Source organism: Manacus candei, unplaced genomic scaffold (assembly GCF_025592945.1).
Source record: "Manacus candei isolate 608988 ecotype Guabito, Panama unplaced genomic scaffold, ASM2559294v1 h1tg000308l, whole genome shotgun sequence".
NCBI classification, from domain to species: domain Eukaryota; kingdom Metazoa; phylum Chordata; class Aves; order Passeriformes; family Pipridae; genus Manacus; species Manacus candei.
Genome location: NW_026138356.1, coordinates 95,070 through 112,421, shown reverse-complemented (window position 1 = coordinate 112,421; position 17,352 = coordinate 95,070). Strand labels below are relative to the sequence as shown.

At 63.6% G+C, this 17,352-nt stretch overlaps 2 protein-coding genes across 7 annotated transcripts; both read left to right on the top strand.

Moving 5' to 3' along the window:
* The first annotated feature begins 2,793 nt into the window (after positions 1-2,793).
* LOC127465029 (SLAM family member 9-like) lies at positions 2,794-10,454 on the top strand. Of its 4 annotated transcripts, none has more exons than XM_051775516.1 (7): positions 2,794-3,197; positions 6,500-7,203; positions 8,052-8,345; positions 8,476-8,595; positions 9,064-9,155; positions 9,400-9,533; positions 9,647-10,454. In XM_051775516.1, the coding sequence occupies exons 2-6, from the start codon at positions 6,780-6,782 to the stop codon at positions 9,523-9,525; spliced, it is 1,056 nt and encodes a 351-aa protein (XP_051631476.1). In that variant the 5' UTR covers positions 2,794-3,197; positions 6,500-6,779; the 3' UTR covers positions 9,526-9,533; positions 9,647-10,454. The 4 variants fall into 4 exon arrangements, 3 of the variants coding, with proteins under 3 accessions (XP_051631476.1, XP_051631475.1, XP_051631477.1); XM_051775515.1 differs by having other exon boundaries at positions 6,338-7,203; XM_051775517.1 differs by having other exon boundaries at positions 2,795-3,197; positions 6,862-7,203; positions 9,647-10,453.
* Positions 10,455-11,260: 806 nt separating this feature from the next.
* Positions 11,261-15,663, top strand: LOC127465017 (SLAM family member 6-like). Of its 3 annotated transcripts, XM_051775496.1 has the most exons (8): positions 11,261-11,542; positions 13,501-13,827; positions 14,029-14,313; positions 14,400-14,522; positions 14,623-14,691; positions 14,969-15,060; positions 15,335-15,408; positions 15,518-15,660. In XM_051775496.1, the coding sequence occupies exons 1-7, from the start codon at positions 11,473-11,475 to the stop codon at positions 15,380-15,382; spliced, it is 1,014 nt and encodes a 337-aa protein (XP_051631456.1). In that variant the 5' UTR covers positions 11,261-11,472; the 3' UTR covers positions 15,383-15,408; positions 15,518-15,660. The 3 variants fall into 3 exon arrangements, with proteins under 3 accessions (XP_051631456.1, XP_051631455.1, XP_051631454.1); XM_051775495.1 differs by having other exon boundaries at positions 14,029-14,522; positions 15,521-15,663; XM_051775494.1 differs by having other exon boundaries at positions 14,029-14,522.
* The last annotated feature ends 1,689 nt before the right edge of the window (positions 15,664-17,352 follow it).

Sequence of the window (17,352 nt, the reverse complement as noted above, 5' to 3'; positions counted from 1 at the left end):
GGACGAAACAGCGCCACGGCCGCCAGCCAGCGAGCTCCGGAAGAGAGAAGGAATTGGGGGGGGGGGTTATAAATAATAAAACGCCGTTTTGCTCCTCCCCGCTGCCGTTTCGGGGGGGAGGCGATTTAAAGGGATGGAAGGCTGAGGGAGTTGGGAATGTTCTTGGGGGTGACCTCGTTGCGGCCTTCCAGTTACCTGAAGGAGCTGCCAGAAACAGGAGCCCTGGGTGGGTTGGGAGGGTATCCCATGGAATGGGGGCTGGAATCAGAGCCCTGGTGCCTTGGGAGCTGCCGGATCCCTCCCTCTGGAATGACCCGTTTTCTCTCTCCGCCGGTGATGGAGAAGCTCTTGGATGTCTCCTGGTCCTTCCCTCTGCTGGAAAGGCCCCACGGGCACATCCCGCTCCGTCCAGGAGAGCTCGGATAATAACGGAGCAGCGGGGAAAAACAACCCCCTGAATCCCCTCGCGGAAAACCGCGTGGCTTTGGGTCCTTTCACCCCTGTTTTTGGAGCTCCTTCCCTGCCAGCTGAGCCTGGGAGCGGGTGGAGGTGATTCCAGGCGTCTGGAAATGATTCCAGGCTGGCTGAGGTGATTCCAGGCGGCTGGAATGTGGCTGGCTGGGAGCCTGGAGCGTGTGTGGGCTGGCAGGGATGGCAGGGCTGGATCTGTCCCATGGGAGACGATGCTGCTGCTCCCGGAGCCGGTGGAGGATCAGCCCTTTCCCCGTCTCCTGGGGGGGGTTGGAAATGGCAGGAATTCTTTGATTCCGGCACTGAAAGGATCACTGGGTTGATCGGAGGGATGGAGCAGCTCTGCCGGGAGGAAAGGCTGGAATGCTGGGATTGTTCGGCCTGGAAAAGAGCAACCTGGGATAGGGGAAGGTGTCCCTGCCCATGGAACTGGGTGATCTTTAATGGCCCTTCCAACCCAAACCATTCCAAGATTCCCTGAAACGTCGGCACAAAGCCCCTCTCCAGCGCAGCCAGGATATTCCTGGCCCTGGGAACAAACTCATCCCTGCTCCCCCCTCCCTCTGCACCTGCAAAAGGATGATTTTTTGATCCATTGGCCAATTCCTGGTTTTCCTGGCTGTGATCCAGCGCAATCCCTGATGCCAGGAACCCATTCTCCTCCCCATCCTCTCCCTCAGCTCCGAGCTCCCTGTGCTGTTCCCTGACCCCCTCACTCTGGAGCTCATTTTTGAGCTGATCAGCCCCGGCAGATGCTCCAAGTGTGTTTTTAATTCCTTTGGAACCGTTTTCCTCGGCCCTGTTTTCTGACAGACACCTGAAAGAAGCCCCTTTCCGAACTCCGTGGGTCGTTCCACATCAGGATCACTTAATTACCTCATCCTCCCTGCCAGGAATCATCTACATCCAGAAAAGCAGCAAAGGAGAAACCACTGGCTTAATAATTATATTTTCCCCTTCTGTTTTTCAGGCTGAATTTCGATGGTGATGGAGAAGGGAACAGTAAATCCCTCGGGTGAGGGAGGACGTGGCATCCAGAAGTTTCCCACATGGTCTTGGGGGGTGTCTGTGTGTTTTCCCTGGAGTTTCCCCCGTGGCTTTTCCTCTCTGGGAGCGCTGGGGAAATGCTCCACTTCCTTAAAACTCTTCCCTTTTCTCCCAGTCAGCTGGAATTTCCACCTCTGGAGCTTTTCTTGTGTTAATTAATCCTCATCTGTCGGAAGGATGAGGGACATCCATTCCAGGGACATCCTTATTCCCAAGGAATTGCCGAGGCTGGGAGGGATCAGAGGGGTGCTGAGGGGGCTCCTGGTGTCTCTGGGTGGTCCCTCAGTGTGCTCCTTCAGGGAATATCAGGCCAGGGAGGCCGCAGGGATGCTCTGGACTCTCCCAAAATCCAGCTCAGACGTCTGCGTCCACCTCCACCCCCTCCCCTTGTCGGGTGCTTTTCCCTGGCTGCCCCTCTGGCATCCCTCACCATCCCGTGCCAGGAGCCACACCCCGTTCCAAAAACCTCGTCCAGCTCCTCCTGCCCTTCTCCAGCGTTTTTGGGGATCCCGTGGGAGAAACGATGGGTTTAACGCTCCCTTGGGCGCAGGTTCCCACCGTCCCCACAGCTCCTTCTCGCTGCAGAGGGACCAGCCCTGCTGCAGAGCTTGTTTCCCCCCCTTCCCTGCTTTCCCCCCCCCCCCCCGTCCCTGTTCTCCACTTGGAATCGCTGGGGGTATTAAATAAAAAATTAAATGAAAAATTAAATAAAAAATTAAATGAAAAATTAAATAAAAAATTAAATGAAAAATTAGATAAAAAATTAAATGAAAAATTAAATAAAAAATTAAATAAAAAATAAATAAAAAAAAATAAAAAAAAAATTAAATAAAAAATTAAATAAAAAATTAAATAAAAAATCAGCTGTTTGTGCAGCTCGTGGAAAGCGGTTCCTCCCCTCCCACCCCAGCGCAGCCCCCGCAGCGGCTCAGGGGGCTCCTAAAATCGCAGCCGGGAGGGCTGAGAGGTTTTTCCTGCAGCCCCCCCTCGGGGGGGGGAAGGGGAGAGGGGCGTGAAGGATCAGAGGGAGCCGATGGAGGTGTTCTGGCAGCTCCACAACCCTGGAATCGCCCCCAGACCCTCCCGGGGCACCTGTTCCCGAGGTGTTTTCCCTGCGGGATCTCAGGGGCGATCCCCTCCGGGCGCCGTTTCCCAGCCCAGGGAAGGGGGGCGGCGGGTGGGAATCGCTCTGCATCCCGGGAAAGCCCCGTTCCCGGGCGCCTTTCCCCCGTCCCCAGGGGCCCGGCGGGCGGGAGCCTTGGCAGGGCTGCGCCCGGCGTCGCTCCCGTTAATCCGGGCACTGATCCCGCCTGATGCCGCAGGGTCGGGGGTCACCGGCAGCCCCCGCCATAACTGCTCAGCATCCTCCTGCCGCCGCTTCTCCTGCCCGCTCCCCCCCAATCCCCCCTCCCCTAATTATTACACCCCGGAGAGAGAGCTAATTAACACGCCGGCGGGTGCCCCGCGATGCTCCGCGTCCCACGGGCTGCGGCGGGAGGCGGCTCCGCTCCTCCCCGTCTCTCCCTCCGCTGAGCCTTTTTTTTCTTTCCCCCCCCCATCCTCTCCTCTCCTCTCCGCGCTCGCGGAGCCGCTCCGAGGAGCAGGAATGGAGCGGGAATTGCCCCGGAGCAAAGCCCGGCTGCCCTCGCTGCTCCTGGCGCTGCTGGGGCTCGGCCCAGGTGAGTGCGCGGACCCCCCGACCCGACCCGCGGGGAAGGCTCGTGGTTAAAAAAGGGGGGGTGGGCGCGGGGCTGCGGGACCCCCCATCCCGCCTCTTCCCACCCGAGGTGGGCTCTGGAACGCCGGATCCAGCCTTAAGGAGAGAGGTTCGGGGACGACCCCCGGGGCCGTCCCTATTTTTGTCGCTCCCCCCCCCCCCCCTCCCGGAGCCCCTCGAACCCCCCCGGGGCCGCTCCGGATCCGCCCGCGAAGCGGCTCCTTACGTAAAGCGGGAGCGAGGAATCCCCTCTTAATTCCCGGCGTGCTAATCCCCCGCGTTTAATAATTCCCGTAAAACCTCCCAATTCCTGCGGAAAGCATCTGATAGTACAGGCAGATTAATTGGGGGGGGGGAGGGGGGGATTTTCCCGACGGTTAATTGGCCTCACGAGCGGGATGGGGCTGGCGCCAGCGCCGGGCAAGTGGCAGAAGGTGATGCCAAATATCTGCCCCGGCTCGGTGGGAAAAGCCCGTTTTCCGCGCTCTGGAGTTCTCCAGCTGCTTTCTGGGATGGGAATTATTTTATGGCAGAACGCGGGGAGCGGGGAGGGCGAGGAAAAGCCCAAATCCGGGCTCGGGGTGAAGAAACCCGAGGTTAAAATCGGCCCCGGGAGATCTGGTTTTTTTGGGGGTCTGAGGAAAGCTCGAGTCGGGCTAATCCAGATGCCGAATGCATCGAGCATCAACACATTTATCCTCCTCCCTCCTCTCCACCCCCCCCTCCGGATCCTGCAGCGGAGCCGGGGCTGCGGAGCCTCGTGTTCCAAAAAATCTGGGGTAAACAGGATGAGCCGGGAGGATGCCGGGGAGGCGCTTGGCGGAGGCCTGGCACCAACCAGGCTTTTCCCGGCCGTCATTTCCTCCGGCCGCCCCTCCGACAGCGCGGGGGCGGCCGGCGGGGACCCCCCTCCCGGGGCGTAGATGCTGCACGGGAGGGTGGGAAACCTCCCGGGAGGAGGAGGAGGAGGAGGATGAAGAGGGTGCCCCGGGTGAGTCCGGCCGGCGGATGGACGGACACAGGAGCGGCTCCATCCTTGGCAGCGAGGAAATTGGGGAGAGAGAATCTCTCTGAGCTCCTCCGTGAGGAGACCGACGGGATTTTGGAGGCTTCTCCCCCCTCCCAGTTCTGTTTTGCTGCTCGGGCTCAGCCCTCCCCCCGGGCTCCTGCGGCTTCACGGGGGGCCCCCCAAAAAACTTTGCGTTCTCCCGCTTAAAAGCGTTTGGGAATTCATTCGGGGTTTAAGATGGGGCTGGAAGAGCAGGAATCGAGCCTGGGATAAGCGGGTTCGGAGCGACGAAAAAGCTCCAGCGCCGCGGGGAAGCGTCTTAGAGAGCGGAGCAAAGATGCGGCTCGTCCTGGGGGGTTTACATCGAGTAAACGCTGCGCTGTCGGTGTTTAATCTGCTTTTTAATGTACGGGCTCGGATGCTTCTGCCTCCTCCGGGGAGGGGAGCAGGGAGACGATCCCGGGAATTCACGGCCCGTCCCAGGCAGGAGGGAGCCGCTGCCGCTCATCCCAACCCGCCTCCCCCGTTCCTGGGCGGCTGCGTGGGACGGGGAGAGGGAGAGGGAGAGAGGGAAGGGAGGGAGGTGTTCTGCGTGGCAGAGGGGCGTGGGGGGATGCGGGGGCCGGGGCCAGCACAGGAGACAGCTTGGAAGTAGGCGGGAGCTGCCAGGAGCGAGGGAGGTGGTGCCGAGCGGCTCCTGGCATTGGGATTTTCGCAGGGAGCTCGGGATGCTGCAAAAAAAAAAAAAGAACAAACCCCAAACCACCCGTGATGGAGGCTCAGAACCTGCCCCTCGGGCCCAGCCCGCTGGGATCAGGGAGAAGCTCCATCCCTGAGGGAATCACCCATCCCACGGGTCGGCAGGGGCTCCATCTCTGCCTGAGCAGCTCTTGGCATCGGGAGTTTTTAGCAGAGATGCTGCAAAAAAACCCCGCAAACCACCCCTCAGAACGTGCCCCTCGGGCTGGGATGAGGGAGAAGCTCCATCTCCGGGGGAATTGCCCTGATCCCACAGGTTGGAAGGGACTTCGTTCCTCCCTGGAGGTGCCAGGAGTGAGGGAGGTGACGCTGAGCGGCTCTTGGCGTCGGGATTCTTGGATCAGGGAGCTGAGGACGCTGCCAAATAAAACCAAACCCCCCGTGGTGGAGGCTCAGAGCCTGCTCCTCGGGCTGGGATAAGGCAGGAGGGAAAAGGCTCCATCCCTGTGGGAATCACTCATCCCACAGGTCGGCAGGGACTCCATCCCTGCCTGGAACTGTCAAGCAGCTCTTGGCATCAGGATTTTTGCAGAGATGCTGCAAAAAAATACTCAAACCCCCGTGGTGGAGGCTCAGAACCTGCTCCTCGGGCTGGGATAAGGCAGGAGGGAAAAGGCTTCATCCCTGTGGGAATCACCCATCCCACAGGTCAGCAGGGGCTCCATTCCTCCTTGGAGCTGCCAGAAGTGAGGGAGCTGATGCCAATCAGCACCTGGCATCAGGATTTTGGCAGAGATGCTGCAAAAAAAACCCCCCAACAACCCCATGGTGGAGGCTCAGAGCCTGCTCCTCGGGCTGGGATAAGGTAGGAGGGAAAAGGCTCCATCCCTGCGGGAATCACTCATCCCACAGGTCGGCAGGGGCTCCATCCCTGCCTGGAACTGTCAAGCAGCTCTTGGCATCAGGATTTTTGCAGAGATGCTGCAAAAAAAAAAACATAGTGGAGGCTCAGAGCCTGCTCCTCGGGCTGGGATAAGGCAGGAGGGAAAAGGCTCCATCCCTGCGGGAATCACCTTGATCCCACAGGTCAGCAGGGGCTCCAGCCCTCCTTGGAGCTGCCAGAAGTGAGGGAGCTGATGCCAGTCGGCACCTGGCATCAGGATTTTGGCAGAAATATAGCAAAAAACGACCAAACCCCGTGGTGGAGGCTCAGAACGTGCCCCCGGGGCTGGGATAAGGCAGGAGAGAAAAGGCTCCATCCCTGCGGGAATCACCCATCCCACAGGCTCCCGGGGGCTCCATCCCTGCCGGCCCGGCACCCGCAGCCCACAGGGACCCCCCGGAGCCGCCCCTGCTGCCCCCCCACCCCCTTAATCCTTGTCGATCTTCCGCAGGGCTCTGGGCGGAGGCGCCGTTTAAGGCGGACAATGAGGTTTTGGAGGTGTTGGCTGGGAATTCCTCCCAGACTCTCTTGGAGCGTTGTTCTGGTGAGAGCCTCGGGGTTCAGATGGGGCCCCCCCGCATCCGAACCTGGCAGATTCCTTCGTATTTTTTAGCTTCCGCTCCCCCGAGCTTGGCATCCCGACGGGGCACCCGCGTCCGAACCTCGTAGACCCGTCACGCTTTTGGGCCTCCAGTCCCCGAGACCGGCATCCCCGACGGGGCACCCGCATCTGAACCTTGTAGATCTTTCGTAGTTTTGGCTTCCAGCCCCCCCGGCCCGGCGTCTTTCCCTCTCTTTCTGGGGACACAGCCCGTCCCCGGCTCGGATAGGGAGCGGCGGAGAGACCGGGCGGCCGCGCCGAGGCGGGAGATGCTGCTCGGCCCCGTCCCCGAATGTCCTCCTGTTCCTGCCTTGTCCCCGCCCTGTCCCCGCGCCGTCCCCAAACACCCCTCGGTGACTTTCTCCTTGTCCCAGAGCTGCTCTTCGGCCAAGCCCGGGCGCAGCCCCAGCAGGTCAACGGCGTCCTGGGGGGGTCGGTGCTGCTCTCCCCGGCTCTGCCCCCCAACAAGACGGTGAAGGAGATCGAGTGGAGCTTCTCCGCCGGCGCCGGGGCCATGATCCAGGTGGCGGAGTTCAGCCGCGGCGGGTTCGAGCGCCCCGATCCCAGGGACCGCTTCGGGAAGCGGCTGGAGAGGTACAACGAGACGGCGCTGAGGATCCGGGCCCTGGAGAGGGGCGACAGCGGCGTCTACGGGGCGAGGATTAAACTGCACCCGGCGCTGGTGGAGGATCAAACCTTCAACCTCTCCGTCTACGGTGGGTGATGGAGGCGCTGCGGGAAGAAAGCCCCGAGTGTGAGCTCTAAACCCCTTTACAGGTGGGGGAAGCTGAGCACAGAGCAGCGATGGGGGCGGAGGGTGAATAGTGCGAGCACCGACCCTTTTACTTGTGGGGAAACTGAGGCACGGGGGGGCTTTGAGGGTGAATGGAGAGCCCCGAGGGTGAGAAATAATCCCTTTACAGGTGGGGAAACTGAGGCGCTGATGGGATTTGGGGGATAAATAGGGAGCCCCAAGTGCAGGCGCTAAATCCCTTTACGGGTGGGGAAACTGAGGCAGGGAACAAGGGTGGGGTTGGAGGGGGAACAGAGAGCCCTGAGGGGGAGAAGCGACCCCTTGACAGGTTGAAAAACTGAGGCACAGGACAAGGGTGGGATTTGAGGAGGGATATAAAGCCCTGAGCACAAGCACTGACCCCTTTATAGGTGGGGGAAACTGAGGCACGGAGCCACTGTGGGGTTTTCTTAGGGCTGGTTTGGACACCAACCTTTGCACCCCAGGCCCTGCAGCCCCTCACACTCTGCAAAGGGCCAAATCCTGGCACCCAAAGGGGACAGCAGGGTGGCCAAATCCTGTCAGCCAAGGGGGACAGCAGGGTGGCCAAATCCTGTTCCCCAAGGGGGACAGTGAGGACAGCAGGGTGGCCAAATCCTGTCACCCAAGGGGGACAGTGAGGACAGCAGGGTGGCCAAGGGGGACAGCAGGGTGGCCAAATCCTGTCACCCAAAGGGGACAGCAGGGAGGTCAAATCCTGTCACCCAAGGGGGACATCGGGGTGGCCGAATCCCTCCGTCCGGTGCTGACCCAGCCCTTCCTCGGGCACAGAGTCGGTGCCGAGCCCCCGGACCCGCAGCCAGCTCCTGGCCAGCACCTTGGAGTGGTGCAACCTGACCCTGCAGTGCCAGGGCTCCGGGAAAGGCGCCGTGAACGTCACCTGGAAGCGCGACAGCCTCACCGGGGACCTGATCCCCGACCGCCACCAGCTGTCCCCGGACGGGACCACCCTGAGGGTCAACCTGCCCCCCACGGCCGCCAACGTCACCTACGCCTGCACCGTCAGCAACCCCGCCGACCAAAAAGTCGCCCTGTTCGACCTGCAAACCATCTGCCAGGGCGGAGGTGAGACCCCTCCCCGGAGGTGAGACCCTCGCCCCGGAGGTGAGACCCTCGCCCCGGGGCACCCGCGGGGGGCTGGTCTCGCCACGGAGGTGGGCACAGCTCAGGATCTCCCCCCTCTGTGCCCTGCCAGGGGGACAAACGTCCTTCTCGACCTCGGGGTACATCGTGCTGACCCTCATCCTGCTGGCCGTGAGCCTGGGGGGGGCCTTCTGGTGCTGGAGGATGAACAGCGAGAAGGCGTCGGATCCAGGCAAGGGGAGACCCGACAACCCCCCCGCCCATCACCCCCCTTCCCGAGGGGTCTGGGAGGGGTTGGGGGAGCGGGGAAGGGGGCTCGGGGAAATGGGGAAAGGGCTGAAGGAGTAGGGAGGGGCTGAGGGAGGAGGGAAGGGACTGAAGGATTAGGGAAGGGATTGGGGGAGCAGGGAAGGAGATGGGGGAGAAGGGAAGGGGCTGGGGGAGAAGGGAGGGGGCTGGGGGAGCAGGGAGGGGCTGGGAGAGCGGGGAGGGGGCTGGGGGAGCAGGGAAGCGGCTGGGGAAGCAGGGAGGGGCTGGGGGAGCAGGGAAGGGATTGGGGGAGCGGGGAGGGGCTGGGGGAGGAAGGATGGGGCTGGGGGACCGGGGAGGGGCTGGGGGAGCGGGGAGTGGCTGGGGGAGCGGGGAGTGGCTGGGGGAGAGTGGAGGGGCTGTTTCCCTGGAACACTCCGGCTCCCCGCAGCCGCCACCCCCACGGTGGCCGCCGAGGAAAGCCCCTCGGAGCCCCAGTACACCGACATCGTGTGCCGGAGCCCCCCGGAAGGTAATGACCAGGTGAGGCCCCCGGAGGGGCTTGGGGGCCGGGGGAGGGGGTGTCGCATCAAACTGGGGTCACAGCCACAATGGGGGGGGCCCAGTGGGGTCACTGGGGGCGCAGCCGTGTCCGGGTCACCCCGGGGTCCTGGCAAGGTGGGTGCAAGGTGGGCTCTGCGCCAGGGGCACAGCATCCCACGGGGGCTTCCCGGGGCCAGCAGGTCCCTCAGCAGCACCCCCTCTCCTCCCCAAATTTCTGCCGCAGGGCCCGAGTCACCCCGAGAATAACCAGGAGCAGAGCTCGCCGCAGAAAGCGCCGGCGGCCGCCCCCGGCGAGGAGCAGCAGCAGGGCCAGGCAGCGCCAGGGGACACGGCCGAGGAGGTGACATAGACCCTCAGGTGCGGGGCAGGGGAAGGGGGGCAGCCGCCCCCAAAAACGGGCACCGCCAGCGCCGGGGGGGGGTCTCCCGTTGGCGGGAGGGGGCTGAGAAAGGCTCTGCTCTGTCCCGCAGGCACCCGCAGGGCCGGAGCGCCGGGATCTCCTGGAAGGGCTGTAAAAGTGCGTCGTGTGCCAAATCCCAACCCAAATCCAGCCCCCCCTCCCGTTTCGGCTCCGGGATCGGGAGGCTCCACCGCGGGACTTCAGCCGGACGGACCCCCTTCCCCACCACCCCCCTCCTCCGGTTCATCCCCAACCTCCTTCCCCGGAGCCCTCCGAGACTGTTTGGGGAGCGCGATCCCGGACCGAGGCGGCGGCGGCGGAGCTGGGAGGTCTCTCCGTGGTCCTCCCCCCCTTCCGTGTGCTCTGGGATGCTCCAGGATGGGGGAAAACCCCGGGATTCGCCCCCCGGGACTTGGCCGGGGCGGGGGGGGGGGGGGGGACATCGCCGGGAGGGACCACGACGAGCCGCCCCGGGGCACGTGGACCCCCAACCTCCAGCTCCCCCCTCCCGGGGTCTCGCAGGGACCCTCCGCGGGGAGATGCCCACGTTGGGGGGGGGGTCGTGCCCACCCGCTCGGGCGCTGCCAAGGAGACGCGGAGAGGGGGGGGGACACGCGGCGGTGTCCCCCCGACCCCACTGGAGCGGCCCTGGGGGAGAACCCCGGGGGGACGCGGAAGGGACCGTCCGTCGCCTGTGCAGAGCCACGGGAAGCGCCCCCTCCCCTCCCCTTCTCTCCCCTCCCCTCCCCTCCCCTCCCGTCCCTCCCCTCGCTGCTCCCGCGTAGCCCGCGCACGGAGGGGGGGTCTCACCGCCTGTGTGTCCAGCACCCACTGCCACGGGGACCCCCCGCCCAGACCCCCCCCCGTTGTACAAACAGCAAATAAATGTTGGTGAGGTCACGGGGGGAGCTGGAGGGGCGGGCAGGGGAGGGCAGGGATGGGCAGGGGTGGGCAGGGGTGGGCACAGGGACACGTGTGTGTGTGTGTGTGTGTGTGTGTGTGTGTGTGTGTGCACCCTGGGTATGGGGGGCAGGACACCCTGGATATGGGGACAGGACACCCTGGAAATGGGGGGTAGGATACCCCAGATATGGGGGACAGGACACCCCGGATATGGGGGACAGGATACTCCAGATATGGGGGACAGGACACCCTGGGTATGGGGGACAGGACACCCCGGATATGGGGGACAGGATACCCCCGATATGGGGGATAGGACACTGGATATGGGGGACAGGACCCCCCGGATATGGGGGACAGGACACCCTGGGTATGGGGGACAGGACACCCTGGGTATGGGGGACAGGACCCCCCGGATATGGGGGACAGGACACCCTGGGTATGGGGGACAGGACATCCTGGGTATGGGGGACACTCGGGATGCAGGGGACAGGAGCATCCTGGGAGTGGCCGATGGGACACCCCAAGTGTGGGGTTCAGGAGCATCCCAGGTGTGAGAGCCCCAGCTGGGACATTCCCAAGCCCACAGGGACCCCCTCCCCTCGATTTCCAGCCAGGCCAACCCCTCGTGCCCCTCAGCCCGTGCCCGCCACGGCAACGAGGACTCCACTTGTGCTGCCCTTGTGGCACCAGCTGGTGTTATTTGCCCAGCGCCCGCAGCATCCGGCTCGTCCCTGCTCTTATTGCACCTGATCCCAGGTGGAAAACAAAGGCTGGGCGGCAGCAGCGCCTTGGGAAGCAGCTCCAAAACCCTCCCGGGGGCAGCGGGAGGAGGGAGGCAGGGAAGGACAGATCGCCGCGACCCCCGCCGGGGTTTGGGGCTCGGCGTTGTCCCCAGCGGTGCGTCCTGCACTTCGCCACTCCCCTGCAAGGTGGTTTTCGATTCGCGTTCCCTTTTTCCGAGCGCTCAGAGCTGAGCTGGGCGGCTTTGGAGCGATGGGGAGGTGGCCCGGCCCCGCCCGGCCCCGCGTCCCCCGGCTGCTGGTCCTGCTCCTGGGAGTGGCAGGTGGGTCTGGGAGGGTGGGAAAAGAGCCAGGATGGAAGGGGATCCCGGCCTTCCAACGCTCGTGCCCCCCGTTTTTAGCACCCCCCCCCCCCCCCCGTGTTTTTGGGAGCGGTGGGAGAGAACTGAGAGCGCGACTTTTGGGTCCCGGCCGCAAAATGAACGCCGGGGGGAAATCCGTGAGGTGTCCTGGGGGGGGGAACAGCCTTTTCCTCTGGGAAGGAGCAGGAATGATGCCCCGGGGCACCGGTGGTCCCTCGGGCGGGGGGGGGGGGGTTGTTGCTCAGCCTCCTCTGCCTGATTTCCTGCCGCCAAAAATCCATCCCCGAGAGGTTTTGTGGGGCCTGGTGGGGCCGGACCCCCGTGCCCGGGGCTGGGTCACCCCTGGGGGGGCTGTTGGGACCCCTCGGCTTGGCCAACCCGCTGGAAAAAAAAGAAAAGGGAAATTAATTTAGTCGAGGAGGGACCTCTCCGGGTTTCCCGGGGTGTTTCCTTGAGGAGGAAGAGGGAGGCCGAAGGCTGCTCTGACTGCGGCATCCCCGTCCCGTACCCGCTTCCTCGGGGGAGGGACGGGGGGAATCGCATCCCGCAGCCCTCGGGGGTACCCGGGAAACACTCCGGGCGCAGGGAGCGGGCAGGGGGTGGGTGTTTAACCCCCCTCACCCCGCCGGGCGCTCTCACCCCCTGCGCGGGGGTCCCTGAGCGAGCCCCCCCCCCTCCTCCCGCACACCCAGGGGCAGCGCATCCCGTGAGCCGGGGAGAGGGAGGGGGAGGTGGGCAACGAACCCCCCGAGGCTGCAGCAGCGGGGGCTGCGGTTTCTCAGCCCCCCCGCCTTTTTTTCCCCCCTCGTCTCGCCTCCGTCTCTGCAAAGCCGAGCGGCTGCGGAGAGAAGCGAGAGCCCGCGGGCAGGACGGGGCTGCGCGGTGGGAACCGCCTGTCGCTGCCCCCGGGGGAGGCTGCGGGGGGGCTTCTGGCGGCCTTCGGGGTCTCGGAGCCCGAGTGGAGCCACTCGGTGCCCCCCCGGGAATGTGAGGAGGGCGGGGGGTTGCGCAGATCAGCTGCCCCAGAGCGCTGGGGTGGAGGGTCCCCGTCCCCACCACGGGGGGAGTTTTCCGAAGGTTTAAACCCGAAACCCGCCCCGGTTTCAGCCCCACACGGTGTGTGTGGGGGGGTTTCCTCTGTCGCGGGGGTGACCTGTGCACGCGTAGGGTGACACGGGGACGAGGCATCGTGAGCCCCCAGCATCCCCCCGACGCCGGGGGGGTCCCAGCCCTGAGGGTGGTCCCCGGCTGGTCCCTGACCCCTGCTGACATTTCCCGGAGGTTTAACTTTAAACCTGCCCGGTTTGAGCCCCACTTGGGCTTAGACACAGTTGGGAGAACACTCCCTGTCTCGCCCATTTTTTGGGGGTGACCTGTGCACGAGTAGGGTGACACGGGGGGGGCACGGGGGGACACCGGGACAAGGCACCGCGGGCCCCCAGCAACCCCCGACCCCGGGGACATCCAGCCCCACGGCTGGTCCCTGACCCCTGGGGACATTTCCCGGAGGTTTAACTTTAAACCTGCCCGGTTTGAGCCTTGATTGGGGCTTAGAGACGACGGGGACCGTGGCGTCCCTGCTGTGGGGGTGACCCGTGCGTGTGTGTGGGGACGTGGGGGGACACGGGGTGACACCGGGACACCGGGACGAGGCCCCGCGAACCCCCGGGGTGTTCCCAGCCCCGCGGGTGGTCCCTGCGTGCCGGGAACGCCGCCAGGAGAGGGGATGGGTGTGGGATGCGATGAATCATCCCAGGCGGGCGCCGCGCTCTCGTGACTCAGGCCCCGGTGGGCAGCTGCCCACGGGGTCCCTCGGGAGGGAGGGGGCCGAGGGAAGGGACCGGGGGGGGTTTTGCTGGGGGTCTCCAGCCTCCAGATTATCCCTGTCCCAGCCTCCAGATTATCCCCGTCCCCACCAGGTGCTGCGGCCCCTCGGACCCGGCAGGTGAACGGTGTCCTGGGGGGGTCCGCGCTGCTCCCCCTGGATCTGCCCCCCGACAAGAAGGTGAAGGCGATCGAGTGGACATTTTCAGGTGTCGGCAGTGTCAAGATCACAGTGGCCGAGTTCGACAACGGTAAATTCAAGCGCCCCGACCCCCAGGATCGATTCAGGGGCCGGGTGGAGATGAACAAGACGGAGCTGAGGATCGGGACCCTGGAGAGGGGCGACAGCGGCGTCTACGAGGCTCGGATTAAACTGGAGCCGGCGACCGTGGAGACACAGCTCTTCACCCTCTCCGTCTACGGTGGGTTTGTTTGCAGAGCAGCGGTTCCTGGAAGCGGCTTTACAACCCCCGGGAAAGGGGAAGGGGAACCGCTCCGGGTGTCACGGGGATTGTCCCGGCTCCGGGACCAACCGCGACCCCGGCGCTTCCCCTTTTCCTCGCTCTGCCCTTGCACCTCTCCCTCCCCGGGCCGTGGGACAGGTTTGTTTGCTCCTCCGACAGATCTGGTGCCGGAGCCGCAGGTCCAGGGGCAGCGGCTCTCCCTCACCCCCCGGGAGTGCAACCTCACCCTGCGGTGCCAGGCGCCCCCGGGCAGCAATGCCACAGTCACCTGGCAGCTCGGCGGCTCTCTGGGGGTGCCACAGGCACAGCTCTGCGGGGACAACCAGACCCTGTGCCTGGCCCTGCCCGTCGCTGCCTTCAACTCCACCTACACCTGCCTGGCCCAGAATCCCGCCCAGGAGAGGAGTGTCTCCGTCCACCTGGACACCCTGTGCCAGCAGCAGGGTAAAAAAACCCCTCCTGCGCCCCGATTCACCCCCACAGGAGGTGAATTCAGCCCCCCTGGCACCCACCACGGCTTGTCCCTGCAGACACGGGGGCCTGTCCGAGGAGACACGTGTGCCTGGTGCTGGGGGCCGTGGGCATTTTGGCCCTGCTTGGCATCGCCTGGATCTGGAGGAGGAGGAGGAGGAGGAGGAAGAAGCCTGAGGGAGGTGGGCACCGCTGGGCTCTGAGCTCAGAGCTGGGATCCACAGATCTGGGAAAGGGGGAGAGACCTTTTTCCCTCACTCGGGTTCTTTTCTTTGTGGAAAGGGTTGTCAGGCACTGGAAGGGAACAGGGACAAGAGGAAACGGCCTCAGGCTGCCCCAGGAGAGGCTCAGGTGGGACACGAGGAGGGATTTGTTCCTGGAAAGGGCGGTCAGGCCTTGGAGGTGTCCAAGGAAGGGCCGGACACTCAGTGCTCTGGGCTGGGGGCGAGGTGGGGACACGGCATAGGGTGGATTTGATGACCTCAGGGGTCCTTTCCAACCTAAACTGGGATTCTGGGATTCTGCCTGCCCTGCCTGGGCCAGGATGGCTCCATGCCCCCCCTTCTACATGCCCCAGCTCCCTCCAGCATCCCTGGGATCGCTCCTCTTGCTCTTCTTCTCTCCATAGGTGCCCTCTCCCCCCTCTCCAGCGAGGATCCCCCACCGGAGCTCTTGTACTCCGAGATCCAGAGCAGAAACTCCCCGGAGCCTCGGGAGTGGGTGAGCCTGGGGGGGGGATCCGGGGCCAAATCCAGTTCATTCCAAGTCCAACCCCACCCTCCACCCCTTCCCTCCAGCACTGGGGGGTCCCTCTGTGCCCCCAGAGCCCCCCTTTCCTCCTCCCCTGGAAGTGGCTCCGAACTCCTCGGGGGCTTCCCCGGGGAGGGGACACTGAAGGGGACACTTCCCAGGGCCACCAAGTCCCTGGGGGGAGTTGTCCCACCTCGCCCACCCCCCTTCCCAAGGGTCTGACCTGTTTTCTGCCCCCGAGCAGCAGGACGGGCCCAGGACCATCTACTGCGAGGTGCGGGCGAAGGTGTGACCTGGGGAGTCCCAGGTGAGTCCCAGGTGAGTCCTGGGTGTGTCCCGGGTGTGTCCCAGCCCCCGAGAGGCCCCATCCTTGTCCCTCCACCCCCAGAGGGAGATGATTCCGTCCTCACCCTCCTTTTCCCCCCAGCAGGACCTCTGGAGCAGGACGGGACCACCGACCCCCCCCGTGTGACAGCGGGGCTGACGGACACCCGAGTCCCCCTGAGGTGTCACCTCCTGTCCCCACCCGTGCTCTGGGAGCAGGGCTGGCCCGGGGGGGCTCCCACATCCCCCCCCCCCCTGTGTTTTGGATGCCCCATGACTCCAATAAAGGCAGAGGAAGGAGAGGTGGGGGTGGATTCATGGGGTGGGGGGTGTGGACATGTGTGTGTGTCACAGCTGGAGGGGACACGGGGTGACACCGAGGGCTGGGCTGGCACTGGGATGGGGGGGACACTCGGGGGGGTGGGGGGCAGAACCCCCAAGGCTGTGCAGAAGAACATCAGGGGTGGGGGTCCATCCCCAGCCCCCAGACCCAGCACAGCCAGGTCCCCCCCATAGCCCCAGCCCCAAAGAGTTGGATTATGAACAGCTGGATCCTCACAGAGCAGGATCCATGCACAGCTGGATCCCCAGAGATCAGGATCCCTGCACAGCTGGATCCCCAGAGATCAGGATCCCTGGATCCCCCTTAGACCAGGATACTCACACAGCTGGATCCCTGCACAGCTGGATCCCCACAGACCAGGATCCCTGCACAGCTGGATCCCCAGAGATCAGGATCCCTGCACAGCTGGATCTCCATCTCGTAGGGTCCCCGCACAGCTGGATCCCTGCATATCTTGATCCCTTCACACCAGCACCCCTGCACAGCTGGACCCCCTGTGTACCTGGATCCCCATAAACCAGGAGCCCCATAAATCAGAATCCCTGCACAACCAGACCCCCACATTCCTGGATCCCCCTATATCAGGATCCCGTGGACCAGGATCCCCCTATACCAGCCCCCCCAGCACAGCTGGATCCCCAAATCCCAGGATCCCAGCACAGCTGGATCCCCCCAGACCAGAACCTCCCCATACCCAGGACCCCCCTTCCCTTTCCTCTCCCCTTCCCTTTCCCCTCCCCTTCCCACTTTATCCCCCCGACATTTCCACTCCACTCAGGGGGGGTCGTTGATTTTTGGGGGGGAAGAAGGGGAGGTTGGGGTGGTGTTTTTTGGGGAAGGGGTGTTTATGGGGGGGGGATATTTTCTAGGGTGATTTTTTTGGGGGGGGTTCTGGGATGATTTTTTTTGGGGGTATTTTTCTGGGGTGGGTTTTTTTGAAGGGGGATGTGGTTTTTTTGGGGGGAGGGGTGTATTTAGGGATGGGTTTTTTTGGGGGAGTATTTTCTGGGGTGATTATTTTTTTGAGGGGATGTTCTTTCTGGGATGGTTGGGGTTTTTTTGGGGGGGGGATGTTTTCTGGGGTGTCTTTTTTTGGGGGGGGGGGTTTTTAGAGGGAGGGTGTTTTTAGGGCTGGGTACTTTTTGGGTGGGGGTTGAGCCGAAACCAGCCATTCCAGGCAGGGATATTTTTTGGCGGTGGGGGGGATATCTTAAGGGGGGGGAGAGAGATTTTTGGTGGGGCTCGTTGTTGTTTTTTCGGGGAGGGGCGGGCCCGAAATCCGCCGCTCCGGGTGGGAAGATTTTTTGGGGGCGTGACGTTTTCTGGGGTGTTATTTGGGGGCGAGTATGTTTTGGGGGGAGTGTGTCTTTTGGGGGGGATGTTTTCTGGTGGGGGGGATATTTTTTGGGGGGGCAGTTGTGTTTTTTTGGGGGTGGGGGGGTCGGAACCAACCACTCCGAGCCTGGATTATTTTTTTTTTTTTGGGGGGGGGGGTAGGGGGGCGGGATGATCCTTCCCGTGGTGTTTTTATTTTTTGACGGTGATATTATTGTTTATTTTTTTTTTGTTGGGGGGGGGGCCGTTCCCCACCGGAA

What these genes read in the sequence shown, in the direction of transcription:
- LOC127465029 (XM_051775516.1), top strand. Translation starts at nt 6,780, where the DNA reads ATGTCCTCCTGTTCCTGCCTTGTCCCCGCCCTGTCCCCGCGCCGTCCC. An exon ending in CTTCAACCTCTCCGTCTACG is followed by an intron (nt 7,204 to 8,051) that starts GTGGGTGATGGA and finishes CCTCGGGCACAG; the next exon opens with AGTCGGTGCCGAGCCCCCGG. An exon ending in CGAGAAGGCGTCGGATCCAG is followed by an intron (nt 8,596 to 9,063) that starts GCAAGGGGAGAC and finishes GGCTCCCCGCAG; the next exon opens with CCGCCACCCCCACGGTGGCC.
- LOC127465017 (XM_051775495.1), top strand. Translation starts at nt 11,473, where the DNA reads ATGGGGAGGTGGCCCGGCCCCGCCCGGCCCCGCGTCCCCCGGCTGCTG. An exon ending in GAGGAAGAAGCCTGAGGGAG is followed by an intron (nt 14,523 to 14,622) that starts GTGGGCACCGCT and finishes CTTTGTGGAAAG; the next exon opens with GGTTGTCAGGCACTGGAAGG. An exon ending in CCCCGGAGCCTCGGGAGTGG is followed by an intron (nt 15,061 to 15,334) that starts GTGAGCCTGGGG and finishes GCCCCCGAGCAG; the next exon opens with CAGGACGGGCCCAGGACCAT.